This window comes from Thermobia domestica, chromosome 4 (genome assembly GCF_964235325.1).
Source record: "Thermobia domestica chromosome 4, izTheDome1.hap1.1, whole genome shotgun sequence".
NCBI classification, from domain to species: Eukaryota; Metazoa; Arthropoda; class Insecta; order Zygentoma; family Lepismatidae; genus Thermobia; species Thermobia domestica.
In genome coordinates this window covers 14,325,172-14,352,725 of record NC_137457.1, presented here as the reverse complement: position 1 = coordinate 14,352,725, position 27,554 = coordinate 14,325,172, and the positions used below count along the sequence as shown (strand labels likewise).

The 27,554-nt window shown below is 34.9% G+C and overlaps 1 protein-coding gene across 2 annotated transcripts in view; it reads right to left on the bottom strand.

Annotated features, from left to right (window-relative positions):
• Window positions 1–6,951: 6,951 nt before the first annotated feature.
• LOC145683734 (uncharacterized) overlaps window positions 6,952–27,554 on the bottom strand; it is a 62,440-nt gene continuing 41,837 nt past the window's right edge. For both annotated transcript variants that reach the window (XM_081755256.1, XM_081755257.1), the window contains exons 8-10: window positions 18,318–18,683; window positions 16,549–16,600; window positions 6,952–7,499 (exon numbers count right to left, since the gene is read on the bottom strand). In XM_081755256.1, coding sequence (XP_081611382.1) covers window positions 16,587–16,600; window positions 18,318–18,683 — 380 coding nt within the window. In that variant the 3' untranslated portion in view covers window positions 6,952–7,499; window positions 16,549–16,586. The remainder of the gene's footprint in view (window positions 7,500–16,548; window positions 16,601–18,317; window positions 18,684–27,554) is intronic.

The following is a 27,554-nucleotide window of genomic DNA, read 5'->3' as shown; positions in this document are numbered from 1 at the left end:
TGTGTTCTATTGGCGTATCATTCAAGCGATGTGAACCAATTTTGATGAGTTGGAACATTATTCTTCTTTCAAACACTTATAACATTCGAGAAAATTACTACAAGTTAGTTTAGAGTTATTAAAATGTTTATGACATTCTCAAATTAAAACTAAAAAATAAATATTATTGCAGTAATGTTTAAAAAAAATAAAATTCACGCTTTTAGCACGTTACATTTGCGAAATAACTTTCATGTTTTTCGTTTGTCCAAATACAGAAAACGTGATAAGACTTGAATTATATTGAAAGCAAACAAAGAAATAATTATTTATTAACCAATAAGAGCAGAATTGGTCATAAACGACGTAGACATTGTGTTGGTTTTTCAGAAATGTAATTGCTGAACAAAATTTCCTTCTCATTCCTATTATTCTTAATCAATAACAGTAATAATATTGCGTACCTTCTGGTAAGGAAATTACTGTATGACATAACCTATTCTGCTAATATAGTATTTTATCATTCTTCTGTATGAACGAAACGTTCAATTATATTGAACAGTTATTTCATGGAAATAGTAACATATTGTAAAATTAAATGAGCATAATTTGTTAGTTGTAAGTTTTACAAGTATTATTTCGTAAATTAGTACATATAGTATTCGAAATTGTAAATATCTTTACATCATGCTAGTGTACTAATTATCAGAATATCTTAATTATAATCATAATTGACTAAGTTTCGATAAGAAACCACTTTAAAGCCAGTAAAACCACATTTTAATGTTGCAGTTATTGAAGAAAGTATTACTATATTCTATATATATAGTTTTATACGATGTGAGGTGGTTCAGGTTACTTCTCAGGTACTTCCAACGAATTACATGTAACAGGCATCCAATTAAACATTTATGCTCCATATATATATGAACGCTTGAAATTAAAGGAAATGTTTATTTGCCTTGGGAAACGTGCACGTGACCTGGTTTCACTTTCTGTTTACATTTAAGTTGTTCTTTTAATCTTTAATTACCTATCTGATGCAGGTGATGTTACCTTGGCAAAACTCTTACTCAATAATAAGGTATATGTTTATGCTTTACTGGATTTTGTTCAGTTAATATTTCAAAGAATGTTGAACCTTATGATTTTTTCGACCATGTGAACAACAATGTACTAACAGGAACGTACCGCCGAATTTTAATTCAAGGTTACTATTGGAGGTCAGTCTTTGGTATCAAAGTTTGTTTTCTCAAATGCTGAAGGGATCAAGCAAAATTGCATTCTAAACATTAACAAAATTAGTGATGACACCAAACAGGAGTATCGACGGCGTAGATAATAGTTTATGTGACTTACAATTACGTCGAAATAAATAACTACTATTACCAACCTATGTTATGGTCTCGGCAAAACACCGTTGCTTTCTTCAGAGGCATTAAGTAATTTTCGCAATATAATTCGTAAATCCAATATTACCATTACAGTGATTAACGTTTCTATGTAGCAGTTATGTCCAACTGACATAAAACTCAAAAGAGAGTGCTACATTTGACGGAGCGAATGAGAGAAGTGGGTGATTGAAGGAAGAAGAAGAGAAGAAACGAGGAAGGAGAATAACCTAAAAAGAGTTTGCTTTATACGAGTTATCTTGGATCCAGGAGTGATGTGCATGGAAATTTTCACTTACGCGGGAACCTATCTAAGTGTAACTCTGACTTCAAGTCGAGACTATGGCCGTTCGATACATTGTCCCAAAAGAACATAACACGAAAAGGGATACATCCTCGATCGCAACCGTTGCCGAGATATAAGCGTGAGGAGTTAGAAATTGAGCTCCATACTATACATTACAAAGTCAGATTTTTCGGAAACGGTCGAGTAAGGAAACTCAGCGAATCATATCAAATTAGTGTGGGGAGGGCAGCACCTTTTGAATGACAAATTTGTGTCCCCGGGCACTCGCAGGGTCCCAGGTGGGGTCCAAATCAAAGTTTGCAAATGGAACAGGGGGTCAAGTAGCATATTGTATGAAATCTATTGTTAAATAAAAGAAGATAGAACAAATCTCAACTCTCTACGATAACCCTGTGCAAACGGGCAACTACTCAAATTGTTAATACAACCTACATCAGAAAATCTATTGCCACGCTTCTAAATCCGTTAAGTTGCGACAATAACAAACCAGAAAAAAAAAACGTTTGGAAGTGCAAATAATTGAAGTAAAGCAAATTGCTGCAGAGTCTCCTTCTCAAAAGTACCCTCCGATATATTTTATTTCTGCACCATTATTTCAGTTTTCCTCAACTCCACTCCTCTCATAGTTGCCTCAAACTTTCATGGTTGCTCCTTTTCGTCTTTACCATCATGTTTCTCGTTCAGCAAGTCCCCGATAGATATTTCACGGTGCAATCTGTGAATTTGGGGTCCCGATGCGCGAAGCATATACCGTTGCCTTTTGACCTTCTCACCCTCCACGACGATTGCGATTGACAATATATCCTTTCTCTTCTAGGACACGAAATCCAATGGTCATGGTTATTCTATGGTCCATTATTCATTCGAAGTCACACTTATACTTGGATAAGGTCCGTTGTGCGACTCTGTGAGAGACTCTGCAACAATTTGCTTTACTTCAATACCTTGCACTTTCAAGCGTGTTTTTCTGTTTTGTTATTGTAGCAACTTAACGGATTTAGAAGCATGGCCATAGATTTTCTGATGTAGGTTGTATTGACATTTTGACTAGTTGCCCGTTTGCACAGGGTTATCGTAGAGAGTTGAGATTTGTTCTATCTTCTTTTATTTAACAATAGATTTCATACAATATGCTACTTGACTCCCGGTTTTATTTGCAAATTTTGAGTTGGACCCCGCCTGGGATCCTGCGAGTGCCCCGGGGACACAAATTTGTCATTCAAAAGGTGCTGTCCTTCCCACACCAATTTGATATGTATTCGCTGAGTTTCCTTACTCGACCGTTTCCGAAAAATCTGACCCGGAATCCGACTTTGTAATGTATAGTATGGAGCTCAATTTCTAACTTTTCACGCTTATATATCCGCAATGGATGCGATCGAGGATGTATCCCTTTTCGTGTTATGTTCTTTCGGGACAATGTATCCAACGGCCATAGTCTCGACTCGAAGTCAGAGTTACACTTGGATAGGTTCCCTCGTTAGACAAAAGTAATTTTGATTGTTTATTACTGCGACGTTTTCAGACTATCAGGATATTTGACACCTCTCCTTTTGTACATGACATTTATTTGGAAGTTCAGTAGCAAAATATGACGTTACATATTTCTAAGTAGAAAAGAACTTTTGCCCGCCCTTTTCTGCCTTGTCTTTCCTTATATTGTCTCTTCATGTTTATCTATATCATTGTAATCTCATTCCCCATCCAGAAATGAATTATAGTTTGGGTGTCTAGCCATGAAAATTGTAAGAAATACCGATTTTACAATATGCATCTTGATCAATATTAAGCAAGGATACAATGAGTACATGCGTCATGAACACCAACTGATACATACACATGGTGTTCCGTTTAGTATTTGTGTTAACTCCAGCTTACATTCTTTACTTGCTTCTGACCAACTATTAATAATTCTAGCTATTCTGTAAGTACTATCCTGCGCAGTAAGTTGGCTTAAATATGCTAGTTAAATTCACTCAACCTGGATTTCGAATGCCTAGAAAAGTAACACGTGGAAATGTATTCAAATATAGGGTTCACGTACATGTGTATTTTTGTTAATGACACAGGTCTGCAACCAAAAAGCTGTTTGCATAAATTTAGCTGATTTTTACGCTTCTAGGTTCACCGAAGTCGAAAAGGGAACCTGTTTCTTCCTGGGACGTCAAGTTTTTGCAGAATCGAAATGTAACGTGATCAAGCAGGTAGCTGGAAATCGATAAATTGGAAATGCATCACACGAAAATAAAAATGAACATGGAAGGTTAAATGTATTTGTGGTTCCCGAAACATGAAAATACATGTATATTGATCCGGATGGATATCACTGACACATATCGTAGTGTGTTACGAATGAGAGTACGAGATTACAAAGAAAAACCAAAAACAATAAATCTGTTCATAAAACGAAATTAGTAAGATTACATCTTAGATTTTTAAGACCTTGGTAAGTAGTTCTGGCTATACTGTTTCTTGCTCAAATACTACGAGTACACGAGTCGCGGGGTTTTGTTGGCAGTGATATTCGACAAAGACTTCATCAGTTGAATGACTCCAATTCGAAAAGAGGCTTGGGTTGCCTTCATCGTGGTCATCAAAACGTTTTTGGGAAACCGAAAGGACCCACAGTGCAAGGAAATGGTTGAAAAAATGTTGCACGCGTTCAGAAAGCTGGTTGCTCCATGAACTTAAAAGTCCATTTTCTCAACTCCTATCTTGATTACTTTCCTTGATTACTTTCCACGAGGGAGCAGTGAGTGAAGAGCACGGAGGCGTTTCCATCAAGATATCAAAGAAATGGAACAACGGAATCAGGGGAACTCGAGTGTCACGGTGATGGCAGACTACTGCTGGATGTTGTTTAAGGATATTCCGGCAGCTACCTACAAAAGGACAAGCTTTAAATGACCTTTAAAAAAAGACGATTTCGCAAGCAATCTGATTGAGGGTGGTATTACTTTTTTGTCTTCACGTGTGTCCGTGTTTCTGTATGTTAATTTGTGTTACACTGTTAATGGTGTTCTTGTAAATCGTATATTTGTGTTCATATTTTTGTTCAACAATGACCACCCGTTTGTTCGAAACTCAGACGTCCCAGGACAAAACGGTTGTCATTTCGTTTAGCGCACCCCAATACATACGAATCTGTTAACTAAGCCAAAACAGCTTAGCATTATTTTATTTTTGCATACCTGTGTAATTATTCCGAAATGTAGATATGGTGTTCTTGTATTGTTGAGGGTTTACGTTTCTGTGCAGAGGTTCCGTATATGTTTTAACACATTATGTAGTTGAGAGACGGTTGATTTACCGGTAACTGGAATTGCAGTAATAAAAATAAAAAAAAAGACATTGGTTTAATTCCATTTGCTGCCGCAAGAGTGAACACATTGCTACTAGACATGGTATGTTTTAAAAAGGGCCCACCCATACTGTTCACGTAATTTTTGGAGACTTGTATGATAATGACAGAGAGAGAGAGAGAGAGAGAGAGAGATCATACATCTTGAACAGAGTTGTCTCAAACTAAGCAATTGAAAGGCTTTTATTCAGAGTAATGACGAAGAGTTATATTGTGCTTGTACCAAAGTGCAAGGAACATTATTACGGAAAGGAGATGTTACTCTGTATGTATACAATAAGAGAAATGAACAGTATCGGTACACACAAAAAGTTTTTTTTTTTTTTTTTTGAATAGACTTAGAAAGAGCTCTGGGGCTGCAGCACATCATTCGTCGGTTTAGAATTAAAGGTTTCTAAGGATTTGAGACATCAAATTGCCAAGGATGAGAAAATAGCAGTTGTTACTTAACGTGACGGAAGGAAGACTACCAAGAAAAGATAAGGTATTATTTAGGGCTTACAAGAATACGATAAACATTCATCAGTGTGCTTCCAATGTGGCTAATTTATATCAAAATAAAAGCAAGCCCGAAGATTGTCAATTCCCACAATTGTGAAGATCTTTGAGGAAATTAGTCACACGAGGTATTGAAATACCTCGTGTGACTAATTTGCTCAAAGATGTTTACATTTGCACACAGTTTGCAGATATGTGTTTGAAAATGAAAATGAAATCTTTAAGTTTTACGTTCCACGATTATGCCGGTTAGGCTAAAGGAGACGGTGATTGTGAGAGATGAATGAAATGGTGGAATGAAGAAAGTGGGAGGAAACGGGAGAACCCCGAGAAAACCCACGAGCACGGTGTTCGTCCACCACAAAGTTCACTTGGCGGAGGCTGGAATCGAAGCAAGGACCCCAAGCACCAGAGGTGAACGCTCTACCACTGAGCCACCGCGCCCCCAGATATGTGTTTGAATTTCAATATAGAAACATGTCTGCAAACTGTCTATTTGAAAATAATTTGTCCCTAAATTAAATACATTTATTGCAATTAGAAAGAAAATATGGGAACATAATGATCTTCAAATACCAAATTCTTAAACAAAATACCATCTTTTGTTGAATTTTGAACTTGTCTGTCTATTTTCATTTATTTCTACATATGTAACTATTTCCTATAAATTGAATCTTTCCTGATACAGTAAGTGATAACGTACGGTAATTTTGCATTATATGTTTTTGTATTGTCTGTGTAAATCAGTTCTTAAAAGATTAAAAATCCACCACATGCACTTTTTGTATTGTTTAATAAAATAATAGTGAAAATGTTTAAATTGTATTGAATAGGCTTAACGATTTACAATGTCAACCAACATCTGAATTTCATATCGCTTTTGTTGGAAATTGCATAAATACATTTTGGGGGTCACATATGGCTCAAGTATACCATTATCGTATATGGAAATAAGGATACCAGTTATGATAAGAACAGTTGAAAGTAGATTATTGTGGATTTACTACTGTATGTAATAAGTGTGACCAGCCAATATTCTAACGGTAGTAGAAGATTGTCTTCTGAACCTGTACATAACATAAAAATTCGTAATATTACGAAACTTTACACTAGAAATGATATTTAAAATTAAGAAATAACTGATTTTTTTAGTGTGAAAAGTTATGTTTAAAACTTTTGTTAAGAAGTATACAAGAGATTGAACCAATTACACAAATAGCGTAAATGAATAAGATATAAGCTAATAAGTAATATAAATTGAAGCACTTATTCAATAGCTAGTAACTGTGAAGTTCGCTTTTGAAACTTAGATCAAACTTAACTTTCATCTAGTAAAATTACCAGGTTTAACCAACATATTCTGTACTACCAAATTTGGAATGAATATGCACATGACAAAAATAAACGCTGTAGGGTAATTTTCTGCGTTTATTGAAAAAACATTTTTTTTTTTAATTTCTAGTTCTTGGTATCGACAGCTATATTACTTTATTTGGTTAAACTTTTGGATCCCTGTTTTAAAGTTCAGAAAGTGATTCGTTGTTTAATTACAATATACACAAAAAATAAACGTCAATTAGAGAATTCACTACACCGCATTGACATCCATTTTTATGGCATTTTCTTTGGATATGTTTATCTTCTTTGCTTTTCTTACATTCTTACTAGAAATAATATTCAATATATACAGTGAGTTAAAAAAGTTAAACATTTCACAATAGGTAAGCGTTTAAGATTTATTTTTTATTCCTGTATGATTTTTTTTTTTTTTTTGATTTGATGGGAAATACGTACAAAAGCTATACTTGCGCTCACGTTTACTGTTAATTACTCACAGTAACAATTTCTGAATATTAGTACAATTTTTTTTCCATGTTTTGTCAATTTCTGCTCTTCCTAATGAGCTATTTGCTTGGTAAGCCAATCCTTGATTTCATTGTGATAAATTCCTTTATTACTTAACCTGTATTGAAGAAAACAAAAGTTTTATTCATTAATTACATGATATATTTCACTTATAAATATAATGTGGTATTATTTGTCTTATTTATTTATTTTTTTTTAAAATTACTTTCTATGACTGATCATAGTACGAGACGCATGTAGAAAGTAAATTACGAAAACGCCAGAAGATGGCATGAGTTGTTAGCGGTAGAGAAAGGATACATACTCGTATTTCACAAGAGCAAAATTGTGGAGATTCACTGGCAGGTCCGGATTAAGGGAGGGGCTTAGGGGAGACTGTACCCCCAGAGCCTACAGGGGGATGGGGGCCTCCACTCTGATCAAAATCTCAGCTGGTTGTCTAGAAAGAATCATACAAGATGCAATCATCGTCATAAGATAAACTATACCAAAAATATGAAACATAGTCCCTTAACGTCCCTACTGTATATTCACAGAAATGTATTAGATGAATTCAGTAGGGGCACATATTTTTTCTAATCCCGGTCTTCAAGATGGGTTAATCCGGTCCTGTACACTCGTAAGGTAACTGCGGCACGATGAATACGACTGTTTGCATATAGTGTTCCGCAGATTGCCAGGAACACATGATAATCACGTTTCTCCAAGCAAACAAATTATACCCTAACAGATCCCCTGGTATCAATGCGTGCTATATGGACCGAACTTCAAGAGTGAAGGTAGAGACAATTCACAGCAGGGCAAATAAATTTACACGATGAACACTCTACTTGCAGACCACAGATTATTGTAATATCCATGACAAATTCTTCCTTTCGTTCCGAACTCTAGCACAGTTGAGTTGCGGTCGATTGTGGCATGCTGGTTCGAGTCTTTGCTGCCAGAATTCTTTGATCTAGTTATACACAAATTGATACAACATTAATACATTATATATATCATACCCCCAGAAAAAAACTGTCGTAATTCTGAAATGTCAATTTTAAAAGTAAGGCAAAGAAATTTGTTGTATCTAAAGGAACTTCATTATCTCGTCTCTTTTTGAAGATTGTAATTATTGCAGACAAAGTCTTTCTTAAATACATACACATTGCAATTATTACACGTTAAAAATTGATAACAATTAAAAATCTATTTTGAGTTACGACAGTCTTATTCTGGGGGTGCGATATATATATATATATATATATATATATATATATATATATATATATATATATATATATATATATATATTAATGAGCAGGCATATATAATCCACCTCTCAGCAATAAAACTGTTTCCTTTTTGCAATCGTCTTTCATTTTACAATTTATCGAACTTGCTTTGTAGATGCGTCTTACTCATATAAAGAGAAATATAAAATATAAAATAATGTATTTTTGTTATTCGTCAGAATATATCATTATCAATTTCAAACGTTTTCAATATATGGTATAAAATAACGGTTAAAACAGCAACTACATCATGAATGAAACTACTGAACATATTTGAATTGCATAGAAGATTGGAAGTTCTGTGCAAGATTTATAGCAGCAAAGAAAAACAATTACGATATTACTGGGGCATAAAATAATAAAAAATATAAGTGCACAATTTCTTATAAGTGCAAAATATAAGTGCATCATGCAAAGTTTTCCAATTGAAATCAAAGTGGAGAATATAAAATGGCACACACACACACACACACACACATATATATATATATATATATATATATATATATATATATATATATATATATATATATATATATATATAAGGCCGGATTTAGGGGGTGCACCGGTGCGTATGCATCCTCATTGTAAATATACACTATCTATAATGAGAAGCTAGCAGTGAAAGTAGTTACACTTTCCAAAATTTTCTGGCATTATTTTTCTGTTTGGGGATTAAGAGAAACCAGAGCTTTGCAAAAGCAAGAATTTAAGTCTATTTTTTAAAGTTGAAGTTAAAGGATTCACCAAGCAAAACAATACATTTGTCAAGCAGGGAAGAAAACAGAAACCAGAAAGAGAGTACATTTTTTCCTGCATATCAGTTGCGATTCCCTTTAAAATACTAACACCCTCTGTTCTATGTATCAGCGTTGTCTGCGGAAAAAAAATATTGTCGCATGCCACTTTGAAGGGTTTCAGTGTGATTGCTCATTTTGGTAGATGTTGGTGCACCCCTACCCTTTCAGAAAATCCTGGATCCGAGTGTATATATATATATATAACTATTGAATGTTTCTTATGTGGTAAGTTATTTATTATTAAATTTAATTACAATAAATATAATTATATAAATAAATATATTTGTATTTATATATATATAAATAAATATAAATATTATTATAATTAAATAATTAATTAATTATGTTAAGAATTTAATAAATTTTTAGTTAGTTTTATTTATTTTAATTTCTTTACATTCAATCAAATGTTTGTATTATCTTTTTGTCCTGCCTTTAACGATGACTATAGCGATTGAGAGGGCGAGTGAATGAGTGTGTGTGTGTAGCTCGAAGTTCGTAAAACAAGTTTAAAATTGTATTTTATCATATTATTATCAGTTGCAGAAGAAGGAGTTTGGGGGTGACTAAAAGCACGTGTGCTTTGACTAACAGAACAGACGGTTAAGTAAATCTTTTCACCTACCTGCTTCCCTTATAGGGTTCATACACGGTCCACGGTTTGTGCAAACAAGGCTGTTTGTGCAAACAGTTTGACCCTGTGTGGTGCTGCATGAGCTGTTTGCGTTTGTGCAACCCTTTTCCACATCGAACTCATTCGAAAACTGTTTACACGAACATGATGTTTGTGCAATCACGTGGACCGTGTATGGGCATGTTTGTGCAAACACGAGGTTTATTTCCGAGTAAGAGGCCTAGTGTACAGACGCTTATTTCTTGACGCCATGACGTTAATGAATAGGAATCAAGATTTCTGGAGAGAATTTATTGGACTTATCGAAATTTACTTGAACTCTGGAAAATAAAAAGTGAAGATTATAAAAACAGGAATCTGAAAAATGTGGCATATGAGAAATTGGTGGATAAAATGAAGAAAATAGATCAGAAGGCGAATAGAGAGTCAGTGGGGAATAAAATCAATTTTCCAGTATTTCACCAAATGTAGTTGAATCCATTTGTAAATACTTATTATATTCCACAGTCGCACTTATCTCAAGCTCGGCTATTAAATTTTGATGACTAAACTTACTAGGGATGTGCTTGAACCTGAACCCACAAAGTGTGGGTGATGTATATATTTCCTGAAAGTTTGGGTCAAGATAAGATAAAAATCGATTACCAAAATTGGGTGTCTCATGCATTCCTCTTGGGAGCAACATTTGACTCATTTTTATTAAAATCTTTAAGCGTGTCCATAAAGTCCGTTGCAACGCCGAAAAATATGAAACGGTGAGACAAGTATGAAAACAGAGAAACATGTCATTCATCATTTTAAAAGTACAACGTATCAAAGTAAAATAAATAAAGTAAAATAAATCCGTGTTTTTTTTTACACCTATCCCACCGTTTCAGATTCATACGAGTGGCCATAGACTTTGCAATGAAAATTTGTTGATATTTTGACACATCACTATTTTGCACAGGCTTATCGTAGAGGGTCGAGACTTGATTTACCTTCTTTCATTTAACATCAACTTTCATACGATATGCAAGTTTACCCCCTTTCCATTTAAACATTTTGAGCTGGACCCCGTCTGGGACCCTGCAGGGGACTCTGGGACAATTTATTTTACTTTGATACGTTGTAATTTTAAAATGATGAAATACATGTTTTTCTGTTTTCATATTTATGTCACCGTTTCATATTTTTCGGCGTTGGATCGGACTTTATGGACACGCTTAAAGATTTTAATAAAAAATTAGTAAAGTGCTGCTCCCAAGAGGAATGCATGAGACTTTCCCAATTTTGGTGACCGGTTTTGATCTTACCTTGACCCAAGCGTTCAGGAAATATATACATCTCCCCCACTTTGAGGGTTCAGGTTTAAGTTCATCCCGGGTTAGACCCTTTTCTTGAACCACCCTTTCATCCACACCCTCTTCTTTCGTTTTGGTGTCGCAGATTTTTCTTCTTCCAAAGCACAAGCAATTACTATCGCTAAACAAGATGCTTCAGTTGACATGTTTACGCGATCAAACTCAAATTTGAACTGAAGTTTGTGCAAACAGTTGAACCGTGTATGGCCGAATATTTGCGCAAACAGTGTTTGCACAAACCGTGGATCGTCTATGGGCTCCTTTAATCCTTTGGGTCATTAGCGTTCTAAATAAATGTATGCATTTGTTTGATAAATCTCTAGAACCATACAGTGAAGAAAGACATATTATTTTAAATAAAGAATTGTGCTTATAAATTTGTTTTGATCAATAAGTAATTATGTAAACGTTCTTTTAGAAACTCAAGTTTTCGTTTAGTTGGGGATATCTTTCTCATGAAAAAAATATACTGTAATGCTCCTTTTCTTTCTGTTCTTGATCTGTGCCACTATTTCTGAGGTCCATGGTTAGATCACCCATACTCAGGAGTAGGAATACAGTCTAGGCTGGACTGTGGTAGGGGCGTTAGAAATCGATATAATTTTTAGTACCGAAAAGTTCATTTGCTTTGGTCTATCTTCAGTCTACGCATGATAACTTATTGTCCAGTGTGTTGTTTTATTCTCCTTGACATGACCTATCGACTGGTATATGCTTTGTCTATGGACAATGTTAAACTTTGGCAGAGATTGAAATTTTTTGAAATAAGCACTTAACTGCCGCAGATGGAGGCCCCGAAATACAGAATTTACGGTCAAATGAACGGAATTGGACGAAATGTAAAAATGAGAATAACAAAGGTTAGTAAGGTCACCACTGTATTATGTGTAATAAGGAGGAAAACATATGTGAAATTTTGAACTGTATATTTTCGCGGATTAATGTGATATAAGGTAAGGAGGCAGTAGAGCGTAATCTGACAGTATTTCCAAAATACTATTATTAACTAACTTAAGGTATGTATGCTGCTGTAATGGAAATAGAGGGTGAGCTTAGATTTACATTGAAGTTGCAGCACAAGAACGTGACGTAATGTCACGTTATATTATCATGGAGGTCAAGGTGGAATAAAACAACCCCTGCATTGCTTCTTACTCCGTTTGTCCGCTGGCGCTCGTTCAGTTATGTTTCGGAACATAAGTAAATCACTTTTTTATTAATAAAGTTGTATATGCAAAGTGGACTAAATACCACGTGACATTACGTCACGCTCGGGTGATGCAACTTCACTGGGAGGGATGAACGATATTTAATCGGCCCCATAGTACTAGTCATTTATGAGTAGTGCATAGTTCCAAGGTGCTAATTTTGCACAGTAGTACTTATATTCATGCATACGGATGTATGAAGGAACAAAAGAGGTATGAAAGTAAAAAACTATTTGTGATTAATAGTGAACAGCAAAAGCTAGAAGTGAAACAGGGGTAACTGGAGGTAAGATATATGAAAGTAAGAACAGGTAAGTTGAAAACAGATTCATGTGTGTCTTTTCCGGGGCCGCCATCTGGGGCAGTTTAGCCAAAATAAGTAATGATAATAACATTAGGCTGCACTTCATATAAAGTAACTGCAGATATATACGCCAGTGCAGCTAAAGACGCCAAGTGTTCAGTGCTGGGACGATTGCTACGAAATCCGCTAAAACGCACCTCCAATATGTGCCAAGGTCTTGGACAAGTCCGATTTGGCGAATACCTCGAGAGATAAAGCTGAGACCACCATGCCATGCAGTGTTGTTTTGCTTTGGGAAATTTGCGTGGAAGGACATTAATATTTCAACAGAGACAAGAATCCGTTCTTAGTACCGTGCTAGTTCAGAACCTTGCCGATTGTTTCTTCAGCAATGTAGGGCTTATTTCGTGTCCGTCTAAGAGCACTTTGTTTTGTAAATGTAACATCAGTATTTGTGATTCCGAGGCTACTAAATCAATACCAAGTATGGTGCAGTGAAATACGCCCAAGCTTATGCAGGACTGACTTCACAAGACAAAGATATTTTCATCTCTCTCACATGTTTCGTGTAATATAGATGTAGTTTTTTTTTAATTCGCAGTACAGTGACACTGTTTGTTAATCTTCTTATGGACTAAAACCCTTCAGTTTGGAACTTCATTTCAACTTTGGAGATTATTGTTTTTATTACATTTTATCTTTCTTTCTTCATCTTGCACTTTGGTTGCCATGTTGTGTAGTAATATTTGAGTACCTATAATACAGACGATATAAGCAGTTGCAAGATTTATCACAGGTTTCAAGTAGTATCGTAGACTTGGCGTAGTTACCTGCACGTGTTGGTAAACACGCCACTTTGTAACGCTTTTTCGTTTACCTTGGGTACAAAATAGAAATGAGTAGCATCATTTCCACATTTTTACACACACGATAAAGGCTACTCTGCAACGCACATGTCTTGTTCTTTTGTGTTTCATGAAAATTAAGGGCATAAAAAATACAAAAAAAAAAAAAATAACATAGCGTATTTACCTGCACCTACTTTACCATACTGTGCACTGTCATCTTGCTAGTGCCATAATCAAGAGGTCGAAGGATAAACATTTCAGAATGAGTTTCCGCCGTGGTTTTCATAAAGCACTATCTTAAAAAATCAATCAAATTCCTTTTCAAATATCTGAGTATGAGTTTCATACTCAAGGATATAATTTGTTCAGCTCAAAAAGATATATATCTCATCTTTGATCAATGTTTACCTTTTAAACGATAACAATATTTCAAAGTAAACTGTAATTGATTGAATATGTCACGTTTATTAGGAGTCTAAGCTGAAAAAATATTGAGTCCTGTCTACCTTTCTCAAAAGGTAGATTCCGTTGATTAACCCTAGAAAGGTAAACTACGTAAATTTTACGTATACGAGTTGGAAACACTGATGTGACGTAGCAGGAATTGTGTGTAGAAATACAAACCTCTAGATATGCTATCGCGGGTTAGTAGGCTTGATGTTCCGACGTTAATTACTTTGGTAAGTGTTATATTGTCTGTGCCAAACGATTCAGTGTAGAACCTTATACGTAAATTTGGCGTATGTTTACCTTTTAACGTAAAATCTTATACGTAAGTTTAGCGTGTGTTTACCTTTAGCGTTAGTTTTCTTGCACGCATTTTTTACGTATGTTTACCATCAATGGACTATTGTCATTCGTAAATATTTAATTATTATTACAAAAATGGACGAGTGTGCTGCAATAAATAGCAAGGAAGCTATTTTACGGATATTAGAGGAACCTCAGACTCAGAAATGGAGGAAGATAACGCTGAATTTGATGTGAGATCAGAAGAAGAAGCAGATGACTCCGACAAAGATCCAGATTACTACCCCAGTGAAAATGATATTGAGCAACATTTTGTGTCAGGAATTCGAAATGTTGAGTGTGAAACCTCAAATCCAACCAAAGAAGCGGAAAGTTTCCACATGTAGTAAGAACGAAAATAGCAGTCTCGCCACGCATTCAAGAGAAGAATCTGGATAAAATCACACAGAGAGGGCAGTATATTTTAGAGATGAGAAGGCAAATGAACTTCCATTTGACGAAAGGCAAGTGAAAATTAGTGGTGTTAGTGAATTGCTAGGAAAGAATGATCCCTGGAACACAAATCCAATGACAGATTCAAGTGGGAAGATCCCAAGAAGGAACACTGCTATAACTGCAATAAGCCAGTATGTGGTGAACATCAGATCAAAATGTGTTATAACTGTGTGTGATTTGCGAACCAATCTGACATATAATGTGAAAGAGCTATTCAATATCAATTCAATATTTCCTAATAACAAAAAAATAATCAGTGATATATCTAGACTTTCTCAGAGTTTGTTCTTAAGTGTTAATAATGTTTATTTTGCTTTTTTTCTATGTACTTCTAAAAGATTTAGGATAATAGGAGCGCCGTTACTTAGATTTTTTCTGGGGGCAGGGGGCAAGCATTAATATGTGTATTTGGGCCCCCTAGAAAAAGTTGTTTTTCTAATTCTTGTGCCCCCTCTCTTTCCATTTTCTCTTACTCTTTATGGGCCCCCGGAGCCTGTGGGCCCTCCCACACGGCAAGATCTGCGGGGCCGTTACTTACGCCCCTGGGCCCGTCCCATACATGACAATTAAGGGGACAATATTGACAAATCTCAAAGTCATACGAATAAATATTATTTCTAGGGCCCCTAATAGTAAATATTTGTTTACTGAAGTGGGCTCACGACTCATTTTGTTTTATTTACCTTTTGTGTGCTGTTTTGTTTATGTAATGTAGCGAACCTGTTTGATGCTTCATTTATAATTTCATATTCATACCGTATATATAGTTAGAATTTTTTTTTCTTAAAATGGGGCCCCTCAAACCTCGGAGAGCTTCCCTAGGTTGCAGTTGTCACCTCTGCCCCCATAAATTTCGGCCCGGGATAATAGTTGTGCTGTAATACTATCTAAACAATAAAACTTCAATTTTGGAACCCTGAGCAAATCAACAATAAGAGTTTCTATATGAATCGTATATTTATAGATCATTATTTAGTGTGTACGTAAATATTACGTATGTTTACCTTTAATGGGTTGAGAGTGAAGTTTGCCTTTCTAGGGTTAATAGATGTGTATAACATACATGTTATTCTTAGCAGCGATTTTATATAAAACAAGTTCTACAAACTTAAGTTGGAACTGAACTACTGTAATGCGTTCGATGTTCTTACACCGGGAACCGAACAGCAGACCCTAAGGACTAAAGGCACGCACGCTGTCCACTAGAGCAGTTTCACTAGACCATCTTCCAACGACCTCTTGATTTTACCATACTATGTTTCCCAACGTTGAATGATCTCAAACGTGGCCTTAAAGGTTAATGAGAGGTAAGAAGAAAAGATTTTTAGTGTACTGATGAGCTTAATGTTCAGCTAGTACATTCTCAGCTTGCTTTAAGGTGAGAAATAATGTGAACATAATATGCTGTAATTGGTTACAAAGATCATTTATATAATACAGAAGCGTTAAAATAGTTTTATCCATTAGAATATAATTAACACTATTACCTTGTTTAGCATCCTGTCAATTAAGACATATTATCTAACTAAAATCCATATCCTAGAAAGAAACAAAAAAAAAAGTATTACATGTGCTTTATTAATATAGAAATTTTTGAAAAGAGGAACAATGTATTCGATTCGAGGTTTCTGTCTGAATTTGCGAGGAAGCTTCATCAGCATTTAGAACATAAAATAAACCGAGAAACGTCTTCAAGGTAATACCTTCAAAAATACACACAGTATGTTTTACTAAAATCGAGTAAGTTGTAAAAATTCTATAGACACTGTTCAAGAGAAACACATAGATGGATATATATATATAAGACTAAATAGATGGATTAAGACTAAATACTCCATACACAGTGGAAATTAAGCTCTCGGAGTTTAGAATTACCTCTAAAATCTAAAGGTAAAATCTTAAGGTCTAAAATAAAATTTTGACTAAGTAGTACTGATGTGAGATATAATGTCTTTGCGTTCCTCATTAGATTGTTTAAGATAATGAATTGAAAGGTTATATATATATCACATGGGATGTACATAACTCATTTGAACTTAACTACCATTGCAAGAAAATAACTTTGTCTCGGTTGGGACACAGAGTACTGTGTTATGAGGCCTATGCTTCTTGAGTAATTTAATTTATTCAGAGTTTTGCAACAATTTCACTAGTTCTTATTTAGAGGAAACGTTAGAGGAAAACACATCGGTAAAACTTGATAAAAGAAATATTTCGGTTAATTATTAGGTAAATGCAATGTCTACGTATTATAGACATTTTGGTAAAATGAATGGAAAACCATTTTTCTACTGTCGAAAAACATCTAGTACTAGCTGCCTGCCATTAATATCTCAGAATTTCATGTTTTTCGTTGTTTTATTTCGGATAGTATTTTATGAAATGAAACCATTGAAGTAAGCCTTACGTATAGAGCAACCCACATTATGCTTTATTTTTTGTTTAATTATGCTTTATTTTTCCCAAATTATGCTTAATTGTTAATTTCAATCATTGTTTTACGTTAATCGTGTATAATGTATAATATTTAGTATACATTAAATATTCTAAAAGTCTTGATCTATTTATTAATATCTTATGCAAGCAGTTTCTTTCATATTTCATTAACTTACTACTTGGGGCTAATGCACTGTAAAGAGATATGTTTTACTCGGGTCAGTTTTCTTTTATAACTTGTGTGCACCTAGGAGTGCATATATACAAAAACGAAAAGCGAAAGGTGCCACCAAAAAGTACAGAAAGTGTTCAAGTTGAAGAGGTACACATTACAATATAGTGTGGAATTATTGTATACTATTCATTGTTGATGGAAAGTTTTCTTCTTCTTTTCCTTTTTTCTGCACATCAAAAGATTACAACGAAATAAGAAAAAGCTCTTCATTGTTGCATTGTTATATTCTCAATTATTTTTAATTGTAAATATTGGTTTAAAAATTATTAATACAGTATGTTAAACTTGCAGATCAACAGAATTTTCCAAGAATTGTTGTAATAGAGTTTGCCAAGAACTGTGCTATATATTTTGAATTATGCTTTATGATTTATTTTCTAAAATTACGCTTTATTATGCTTTTTAAAATTAGTTTCTTCTGGGTCCTTAGACAATCATAACCATGTTCTAGATACCAACCATATGTGTAAATTACTGTTATGCTTTTTATGGTTTTCTGTTGCCCTATTCATTACTCATCAGTTTTCTTAGCGTGATCATAAAATAAAAAATGTAAAATTAGAACTTTCATTCTGAAATACTTACCTAATGAGGGAGAAGGAGATTGAGGGCTCTTCTGTGAATTAGCAGTGAGAGGCATTCGCTCTGGAGGCTGCCCCATTCCAACAATGTAACCAGGATATGCAGGATGCTTATACTGTGAATAGCTACCAACGGGGGCTATTTTATCCAAGCTCCAGCCAACGTTCTCTTCTCCATTGTAAAGTTTATAGATACCGAATAGTCCGCCTGTTGCTATCCCTTGTTCATCTACTGCTGATAGCCCCTGGCTCTGAGGAATTTCTGAATACTCCAATCGACCAGGAGAGAAGTCGTTGCTCATAGGGCGAAGATTAGGAAACGCACGATACCTATCATAGTAATGTATTGGTTGCTGACTTGGGGTTAAGCCTAGAAATAATAATAACAATTATTATTATTACTATGACAGAACATTACAGTAAAATAAAGAGTGAATCAACTTAGTAAATTAAGTTACATGAAATCAGACGCACATCAAATTTATACAATTTGGTTACAGACATTGCTGGCTACCTTTCAGCCATCTTAGAGGCCCTTCGTGCTTAACAATAGATGTTTGTCTTATATAGTTTATCTCAACTTAACGTACTAAAGTTCCCATGTGAGAGTAGAAATGATATATAGATTCAGTCATCCTCAGTTTCTGAACATTTTATATACAGTATAATTAATATACAAACATATTATATGAAAACGTAATGTCATTTTTTTTTTATCACTGAGCCAGATTTAATTATGATTCGTTATAAGGTTTTCGAACATTTTCTTCCCTATTTAAAGGGTTATTCAAAAAGCGGTTTTGAAACGTCTGGCAATTTGTTTTCTCTGTTGCCGACATTGTTTTGTATTGTTGTTCTACCCACAAACAGTACGATTGTCGCTTTAGTCTGAATTCCTCGGATTTCTTAAGTTTTTGTCTAGCCATAAAGCAGTTTACTATAGCGCAACGTGTGCTAATTTGAAAATAATTTATCAGAACGGATCATCTCATTTCTGGTAATCCTGACCAGCAATGGCCTTCGACGTCATGCGACTTAATTCCTTGTGACCCTTTTATTTTGGGGGTAGTCTTAAATCATTAGTGTATATCAATAAACACCGTTCCATCAGTGAATTAAACGAGGCAATTTGACGGATCGTCGGCGAAATCCAAGTGGAAACTTGTCAGGCAGTCTAGCGAATTTCACAGAGTTATTGTATGTCAGCGTAGTAGAGGATGTCATATGTCTGACGTCATTCATCATATATAAAATCGGAATGTGTGAAGAACACGTTTACGAATTTTGTTAGCGTGTTTTGAAAAAATTTGATATAACAAAACGCTTTTTCAATAATCCTATATAAAAATCTTTAAATATTTTCTATATAAAATTCTTAATTTTATTATTCTGAGCAGATGATTTACATATTGCACATGAAATAACAGCTAATATAACATGATAGAAAGCTCTGATTATGCCATGTATGGCATACAACTTTATGCCTTACAAGCCATAAAGAAGATACAGTACTAAATTACACTCCCCTACTCATGGTTAAAAAAATCGAATGTTTGATTTTTTTTTTTTTTTTTGCTTTTAACCAGAAAAACATATCTAAATGTATACATTTATATTTACAAGTTGGCATATTGATAGGGAAATATCCTGTTTACTTCGTTCTTAATTGGAAGGAAGGGGGCGCGGTGGCTCAGTGGTTGAGCGTTCACCTGCGGTGCATGGGATCATTGGTTTGATCCCAGCTCGCGCCAAATGAACTTTGTGGTGGACAAATACCGTGTCCATGGATTTTCTCGGGGTTCTCCCGTTTCTTCTCAGTTCCTTCATTACAACATTCAATTCATTTCTCATCATCATCGTCTCCTTTAGCCTAGCCGGCATAACCACGGGACGTAAAATTTCAGATTATTTTCAAATTCTGTCCATTGATCATAGAGTACTGCAAATGAACACTTGTTAATTTTCAAAATTACTTCTCTATTTACTACGCTTCGTACACTTTTAGAATTACATTCAAACTATTAGTAAGAAAAGATTTCTTTTGAGGCTCCGTAATAATTGTGAATTTTATTCCTAGAGAATTTACTGATTTATGTATTTTTATTTAAATATATTTGGTACATCTATAAACCACTATTAAAGTCTTCATACCTTAGTATTACATAAAAAGCTTTTAACTCTTCATCACCTTTAACACTTATCACTTATATATATATATATATATATATATATATATATATATATATATATATATATATATATATATATATATATATATATATATATATATATACTAGCAGCGTTCACCCCGCTTCGCTGCGGTCACCCCGGAACGCAATAAACTTTGTTACTTAGATAATTTTTACTTTTTCGCTTTCAAGTGATATGATAAAAACCATAGAAGATTGCAGTAAATGTTAACATTATATCGCCTGTCATTTATGTTAACCCGCCCCGCTTCGCTGCGGTCACCCCGGAACGCAATAAACTTTGTTACTTAGATAATTTTTACTTTTTCGCTTTCAAGTGATATGATAAAAACCATAGAAGATTGCAGTAAATGTTAACATTATATCGCCTGTCATTTATGTTAACCCGCCCCGCTTCGCTGCGGTCACCCCGGAACGCAATAAACTTTGTTACTTAGATAATTTTTACTTTTTCGCTTTCAAGTGATATGATAAAAACCATAGAAGATTGCAGTAAATGTTAACATTATATCGCCTGTCATTTATGTTAACCCGCCCCGCTTCGCTGCGGTCACCCCGGAACGCAATAAACTTTGTTACTTAGATAATTTTTACTTTTTCGCTTTCAAGTGATATGATAAAAACCATAGAAGATTGCAGTAAATGTTAACATTATATCGCCTGTCATTTATGTTAACCCGCCCCGCTTCGCTGCGGTCACCCCGGAACGCAATAAACTTTGTTACTTAGATAATTTTTACTTTTTCGCTTTCAAGTGATATGATAAAAACCATTATAACGCCTGTCATTTATGTTAACCCGCCGAGTGACACGGTCATGCGGGTTGCATATACATACGTTTATTTTTATACCTATGATGAACTAACAAAGGATTTGTACGTAATGGACACCTGAATGGTCAATTATCTCAAGACACTGGTAATTGAAAATTAAAGTGATATGATAAAAACCATCTAGGGTCCAAATCCTAATAACCCCCCAAAAATAAAAGAAATTGGTTCAGCCGTATTAGCGTGATGAGCGGACAAAGGATTTGTACGTTCTCTTTATATATATATATATATATATATATATATATAGGGGGTTGACAAAAAGTCTAAAAACATTTCATACAAGATACGTAAGTTTGGCCCTTCATTGTACAACACGTGTTTTGGTTGAAGATAGATTTTTGTTTTCAATGTGTCATGTGTACCTTCCTCTTCCGTCAGCAGTAACCAGTTCACCTGTGAGCGTCGTGATGTGAAAGTGGCCCGGTAAAATGTGCGACCTGACAGACTTCCAAAGAGATATGATCGTTGACTCCTGTCTAGTTGGAGCTTCAGTGGCAACAGTGGCAAACATTGTGGGGTTTCCAAAGGCACTGTGTCCAATGTCACGAGAGCATACACAATTCATGGGCAAACGACGTCTGTAAAGCACAACAGTGGTGGAAAGACAATCTTGTCAGATAGGGACCGCAGGGCACTAAAACGGATTGTAGCAGCTAAAAGAACGACCACTGCAATGAAAAGTACGTCTGAACTCAATTTCGGCTTATAGAACCTGAATTCATCGAAGAAAGTGCAACGGGAACTTCATAAAATGAAAATTCATGGCAGGTCTGCTATAGCCAAATCCCTGGTCAGAGCAGTAAATACGAAGAAGCGTATCCAGTGGTGCAAGGACCACAAGGCGTGGACTCATGGGCAGTGGAAAACGTAATGTGGTCCGATGAATCGACCTTCACCTTGTTTCCAACAACCGGTCGTGTTTACGTATGGAGAACACCGTCGCAGGCCTATGATACAGACTGTCTGCTCCCAACTGTAAAGCATGGGGGTGGTTCTGTTACAGTTTGGGCAGTGATAACTTGGTTTCTGCAGGTCCAATCATAGCCCTGCATGGAATGATGAATGCTAAGGCGTATGAGGCCATTTGGGGGACCAGGTTCTACCCATAACCCAGATATTGTTCCTTGATGGTGATGGTATCTACCAAGATGATTTCGCACCCTGTTACGCTGCAAAAACAGTGAAATCATGGTTTGAGGAGCATGACCAGGAGCTATCACACCTTTTCTGGATCCCAAAACCACCAGATTTGAACATCATTGAGCCATTGTGGTTAGAGTTAGAAAGGCGTGTTTGGTCTCATTACCCTCCACAAGCATCCCTTAAGGAACTGGAGCATGTTTTGGAGGAACAATGGTACAAAATTCCACACACCACTATTCAAGAGCTGTATACGTCCATTCCAAATCGGATCCAAGCTGTTTTGGGCGCAAAAGGAGGCCTCCCACCAAACTAGGTATGATTTTAACACTTTTGCAAACGTTTTAGATTTTTTGGTGCAACACCTGTATATTACAATATAATTTAATATTTTCCTTCTAAACATAGCATAATCTTTCATCAGTGTTTTTTGTATGAATTCTATAAGGTCATATTATATGGTTCCTTCTAGATTATTGAATGTTAGATTTTTTTAAAGAATTTATTATGATTCATCTTGTTTTGTAAGATAGGATTTCTTATTTATTATATAGGAATTCTTTAAATGATTTACTTATTTTTATTAATACATAATTCTAAAGTTTGTTAACAATTTTGAATCTAACATATATATATATAATACTCATGTTGAATTATTTCATCTAGCTTTTTATCTGTCATATGTTTTTAATAAATCGAGGAAGAAGTTGATTTATTGATTGAGGTTTAATGGGGACGTCTGCATCGAGGTCTACTTGTTCCCTTCAAGATGAACACAATCAAATTTTGAAAACATATCAAACTATAATAAAAAATTTCTGCCAAAGACAAATAACAATCTAAAATAACACACGAAATTATAATTATATGAGAATAACATATATAATATTCGTAGTAAATGTGAATAAATAACAATAAATAGTAACAATAGTAACAAAATATTTTATAACAATATCAATAAATAGCAATAAGACTAAATAGAGAAAATATATAACAATAACCACAAAAGAGTAAAAAAGCAATAAAATTATATAACGTTTGGGACGAGCTTTTCCATTGAGCCTAGCAACGTTCACTTAGTATCCATTAGTTCATCTTCCACCGCGACAGGTTTCAAAGAAACTGCAGGTGGTTACCGAACAAGTATAGATTTGGTTCATTTCGGTGATAGAACCGTATCATTGAGTTGGCGTATATACCTGATAAGTTTCAAGCCAATGATATAAAGTGAGCTACGAAGAGCTGGAGCAATGGCCAACACTAACAGAAATACGTGCGGTTTTGGGGGGTTCACTAGATGATACGACTGACGTTGTATTTCTGGACTTTTGTGGGGAACAAGATCTGTTCGAGCAGAAACATCAGACATCTGGAGTACCACAGATTAACAAATGGCAGTTTCAACAGTAGCAAAGGGCACAGAAAACGAGCAAGTGGTGCTTCCTTTTAGACGACGCTTAGCATCTGCAGCAGAGATTTTCTCAACAATCATTAAATTTCAAATACGTTTCTTACGTAGAAAGGTTGGACAGTCTCGAGACCAGCAGAATGATTCCTCTTGGAATTGGCACAAAAGGGCTTAGTCAGTGTAAAGGGTTCTGCAGTATGACTAACATGGCCACAAATCACACAAGAACAGCACCACACTCGACGTGCTGGTATACCCAAAGAATTGATGTTTGAAACAACTCAAGGGACACGGAATATACACAATGACCTTAAGTTGATAACAGCCTTCACGTAATCTGGCAGGCAAACTGAAAGTAAGAATTAGTTACGGAGTAGCAACAAGTTAATCTATCATTTTCTTTTAATACGAGCTACCTCTAGACAGTGTTGAATTCAGACATTTTCACCCGGGGGGGAATGTGAACTCCTCGGGGGGGAAGGATTGTTTTTCTGTATTTTTGCAAGAAAGCAGCATACTTAACAATTCCACTCACATGCACATCTTACCTAATATTGAGACTAATTGCTGATAAATATTCAATGTGAGGATATAATTTAAAAAAACAATCGTTTTATTTTTATCTACAACGTTAAATAAAGACTGGCAAAAATATTATAGACTAAATTTTAACTGCTATTTACAGTAGCTATATTTGTTATTATTTCCTATATTCAGTAGTTGCTGTTTGTTACTAATGTAGAAGTTTTTAAAAAGATTTAAATTAACTCAAATATTTTTGTTCTGAAACAAACATACATAGGAATATCTTAACAAAAAGGTATCATTCTTTCTCACACTTCTGAGTCTAAATCAAGCATATTAGCCTTGGTTTCTTTACTGCATACACATCAATAGTTTAGTTTACGAAATCTTCAGTAGGATTTTCCACGACTTTGTGCCGTGTGGTGGAAAATCAGCGCTTGGGGCGAGAGTATACGACGGTAGTCCCGTACGTGTGAGTAAGGTCGACAGACCAGCCGCGAAAGGTGAGAAAATTTTAAAAAGTAAACCCTGCTTTTCCTTGATTTTGAGCACTTTTTATTACTTTCTTTCCTTTCATTTTATATATGTGCACATGCCCACATGTGCATATGTGTTTCATTCCTCTCTTTTTTTCCTTCTTTTCTTTTATTTTTCCCTCCCGAATTTTGCGCCCCTTACCTCGGCGCCCGGAGCCGTTGTCTCTCCACCATTGCACGGCACTGAGCAGGATCTTCGTCACCTTCAATAGCAATCTTTCACTTATATACTACTATTATATTGATAAATTCTATATAAATCTCTAACCCAGGAGGGATAACTGTTCCTCCCTGATCCCTCTGAATCTCACCCTTTAACTCACTTATTTTTTAGTTAAAGAAAGGTGTGTTTACTTTAACAATCGTAAAGCACATTTACGTCTGTTACTTCCGATGCAAGAAATGGGTTTTAGGCGCTCTATTTCAAATAATGCAAGAACTGTACATTTTCAAGAACTGAATGAAGTCTGCTGACATCAGAGATCATATGGAATGATCAAAGCCCTATCTTTCCTTTCCTATCTCAATCTGTGCTAGTGCTACCTACAGTAGGCCTACTAAAATATAATATAGGGCGAGAATATAGTACCTACTAAAATACAAATCTTTCTTCAACAGTTGACAATTTCATGTTCTGCCAAACTCGCTCATAGCGTTAAGAAATACAGGTTTTATTGACTACTTGGTATTCTATCTTAGATGTTAATTGTTTAATATTTATATAGAATGGGTCTGCGTCATGTATATTGAGAGATCGGATTTCGACTGCACGTGCACGGAAAAAAAGCAAATAATTGGGTGAAGTAATTTCTACATTTTGTGACTGAAATTTTGGAAGTTTCTCCGGGGGGGAATGAATTTTTTCGGGGGGAGATTCCCCCCGGGCTACCCCCTGAATTCATCCCTGCCTCTAGAACGTGTTAGTTAGCCAGCTCTGGTTTAATCTCGTCCTCGGTGGCGCGGGGCGATTAGAAAAATGCCAACATGATATTGCACTGCGACAGACTTTCAGTGAAGGGTTCTACTACACGTTCACTGATCCAATTATACATTTAGAAATCAGGTTAAACAAATATGCACTCTTAAGAGCTTCTTGTATTCATCCTCCTGAAGAAATTAAAAAGAAGCAGTAATTAATGATAAAAATGATGATAATAGATGTTCTATTATAATGCAAGTTACTTAAAACGTACAACAATTTTCTAACATCTTCAAACACTCCCACTATAAAAAGTTGTTAAACAATTAAGAAAAAATGCTGTAATGGTATTGAATTCCCTATAAATTGTATAACGGAAGTTTAAGTAAAGAAGCAATATATTAATAAGCTTTTATGGTTATGATAAAAGTATGTCTACCCGCTGCAAATCACAAAGAATAAGGAAAAAAGAATGTTATTATATATATATATTCTTGTTCACCTCAACCATAGGTTGGTGGGCAACCTGAAAATTTTAAAAATTTTCTCTCGTTTGAGACAGCTATTTTATACTTTGATAAGGATTCTTCTTGGTAACTGCATCTAGATATTCTATCCTTGGTTCTCTTTCTGGTTTTCCTTCTGTCTTTCCCTCTATCAACACGATGATCCAATTATAGTGTCAAATAATATGGCCAAACATGTTGTTTCTTCTTTTTCCTATTATCCTCATGATCTGTCGTCCTTCATTAGCTTCTTTTAGTACCTCTTCATTCCTTTTCCTTTCGGTCCATGATATTCCCAGTATTCTGCGCCAACACCACATTTCAAATGCTTAAAGCTTGGAAATTTCAGATTTTCTCAATGTCCACTTCTCTGGTCCGTAACGGGCAACATTCCATGTCACAGTCTTAATTCTTGTTTAGCCTGCGCTATTCTGGAACTTATGTCTTTTCTACTTCTTCCGTTCGAGGATATTACGTGTAGATTTCCTAAATAGGGGAAAGTCTTGGTGTCTTCCATTTTCTCTCCCTTTAGCCATACGTTTGCCTCTTCCTGTCCTGCTCTTGTGCACTTTATTACTTTGGTTTTCTTCTTATTTATGTTATATATATAAAATTATAAACTTATCATTATTGTCTGATAAAGTACTGTCAGAATTAATAAAAAGTCAAATAGCAAAATATGAAAATATCAACTATACTTCTGTGATAGATATTTAACAGAGAGCTTTAGAAGTAAAAGAGACTACAAGATCAAGTACTATATTGTAAAGTACATGAAACTGTTAGAACACCAATTTAGTTTTCCGTAATATAATCAAATAGAGTTCGACACTATAACCAATCTTCAAGAGTTCCACTTACTTAGTTTGTATGTTTGTTATGTAAATTAAAAATAGATAACAATTATCCTAAGAAATAAAATATCAAAAGATTCTTCAAACAAGATTTAGTTATTATATCAAAAATGGAAATGAAGGATATAAAAGTAATGTTAATTATATCGAATTAGATGCTGCAAAAATAGTTGTTAAAGTATTACTAAAAGAATTAATACAAATATTCCTAACTAAATATGAACAAAAATATAATCAATAATATATGTATACTAACGAAATATGTGTTATTCGGAGTAAGAATAAAGAAAGTGCCACGTAACATATTAGA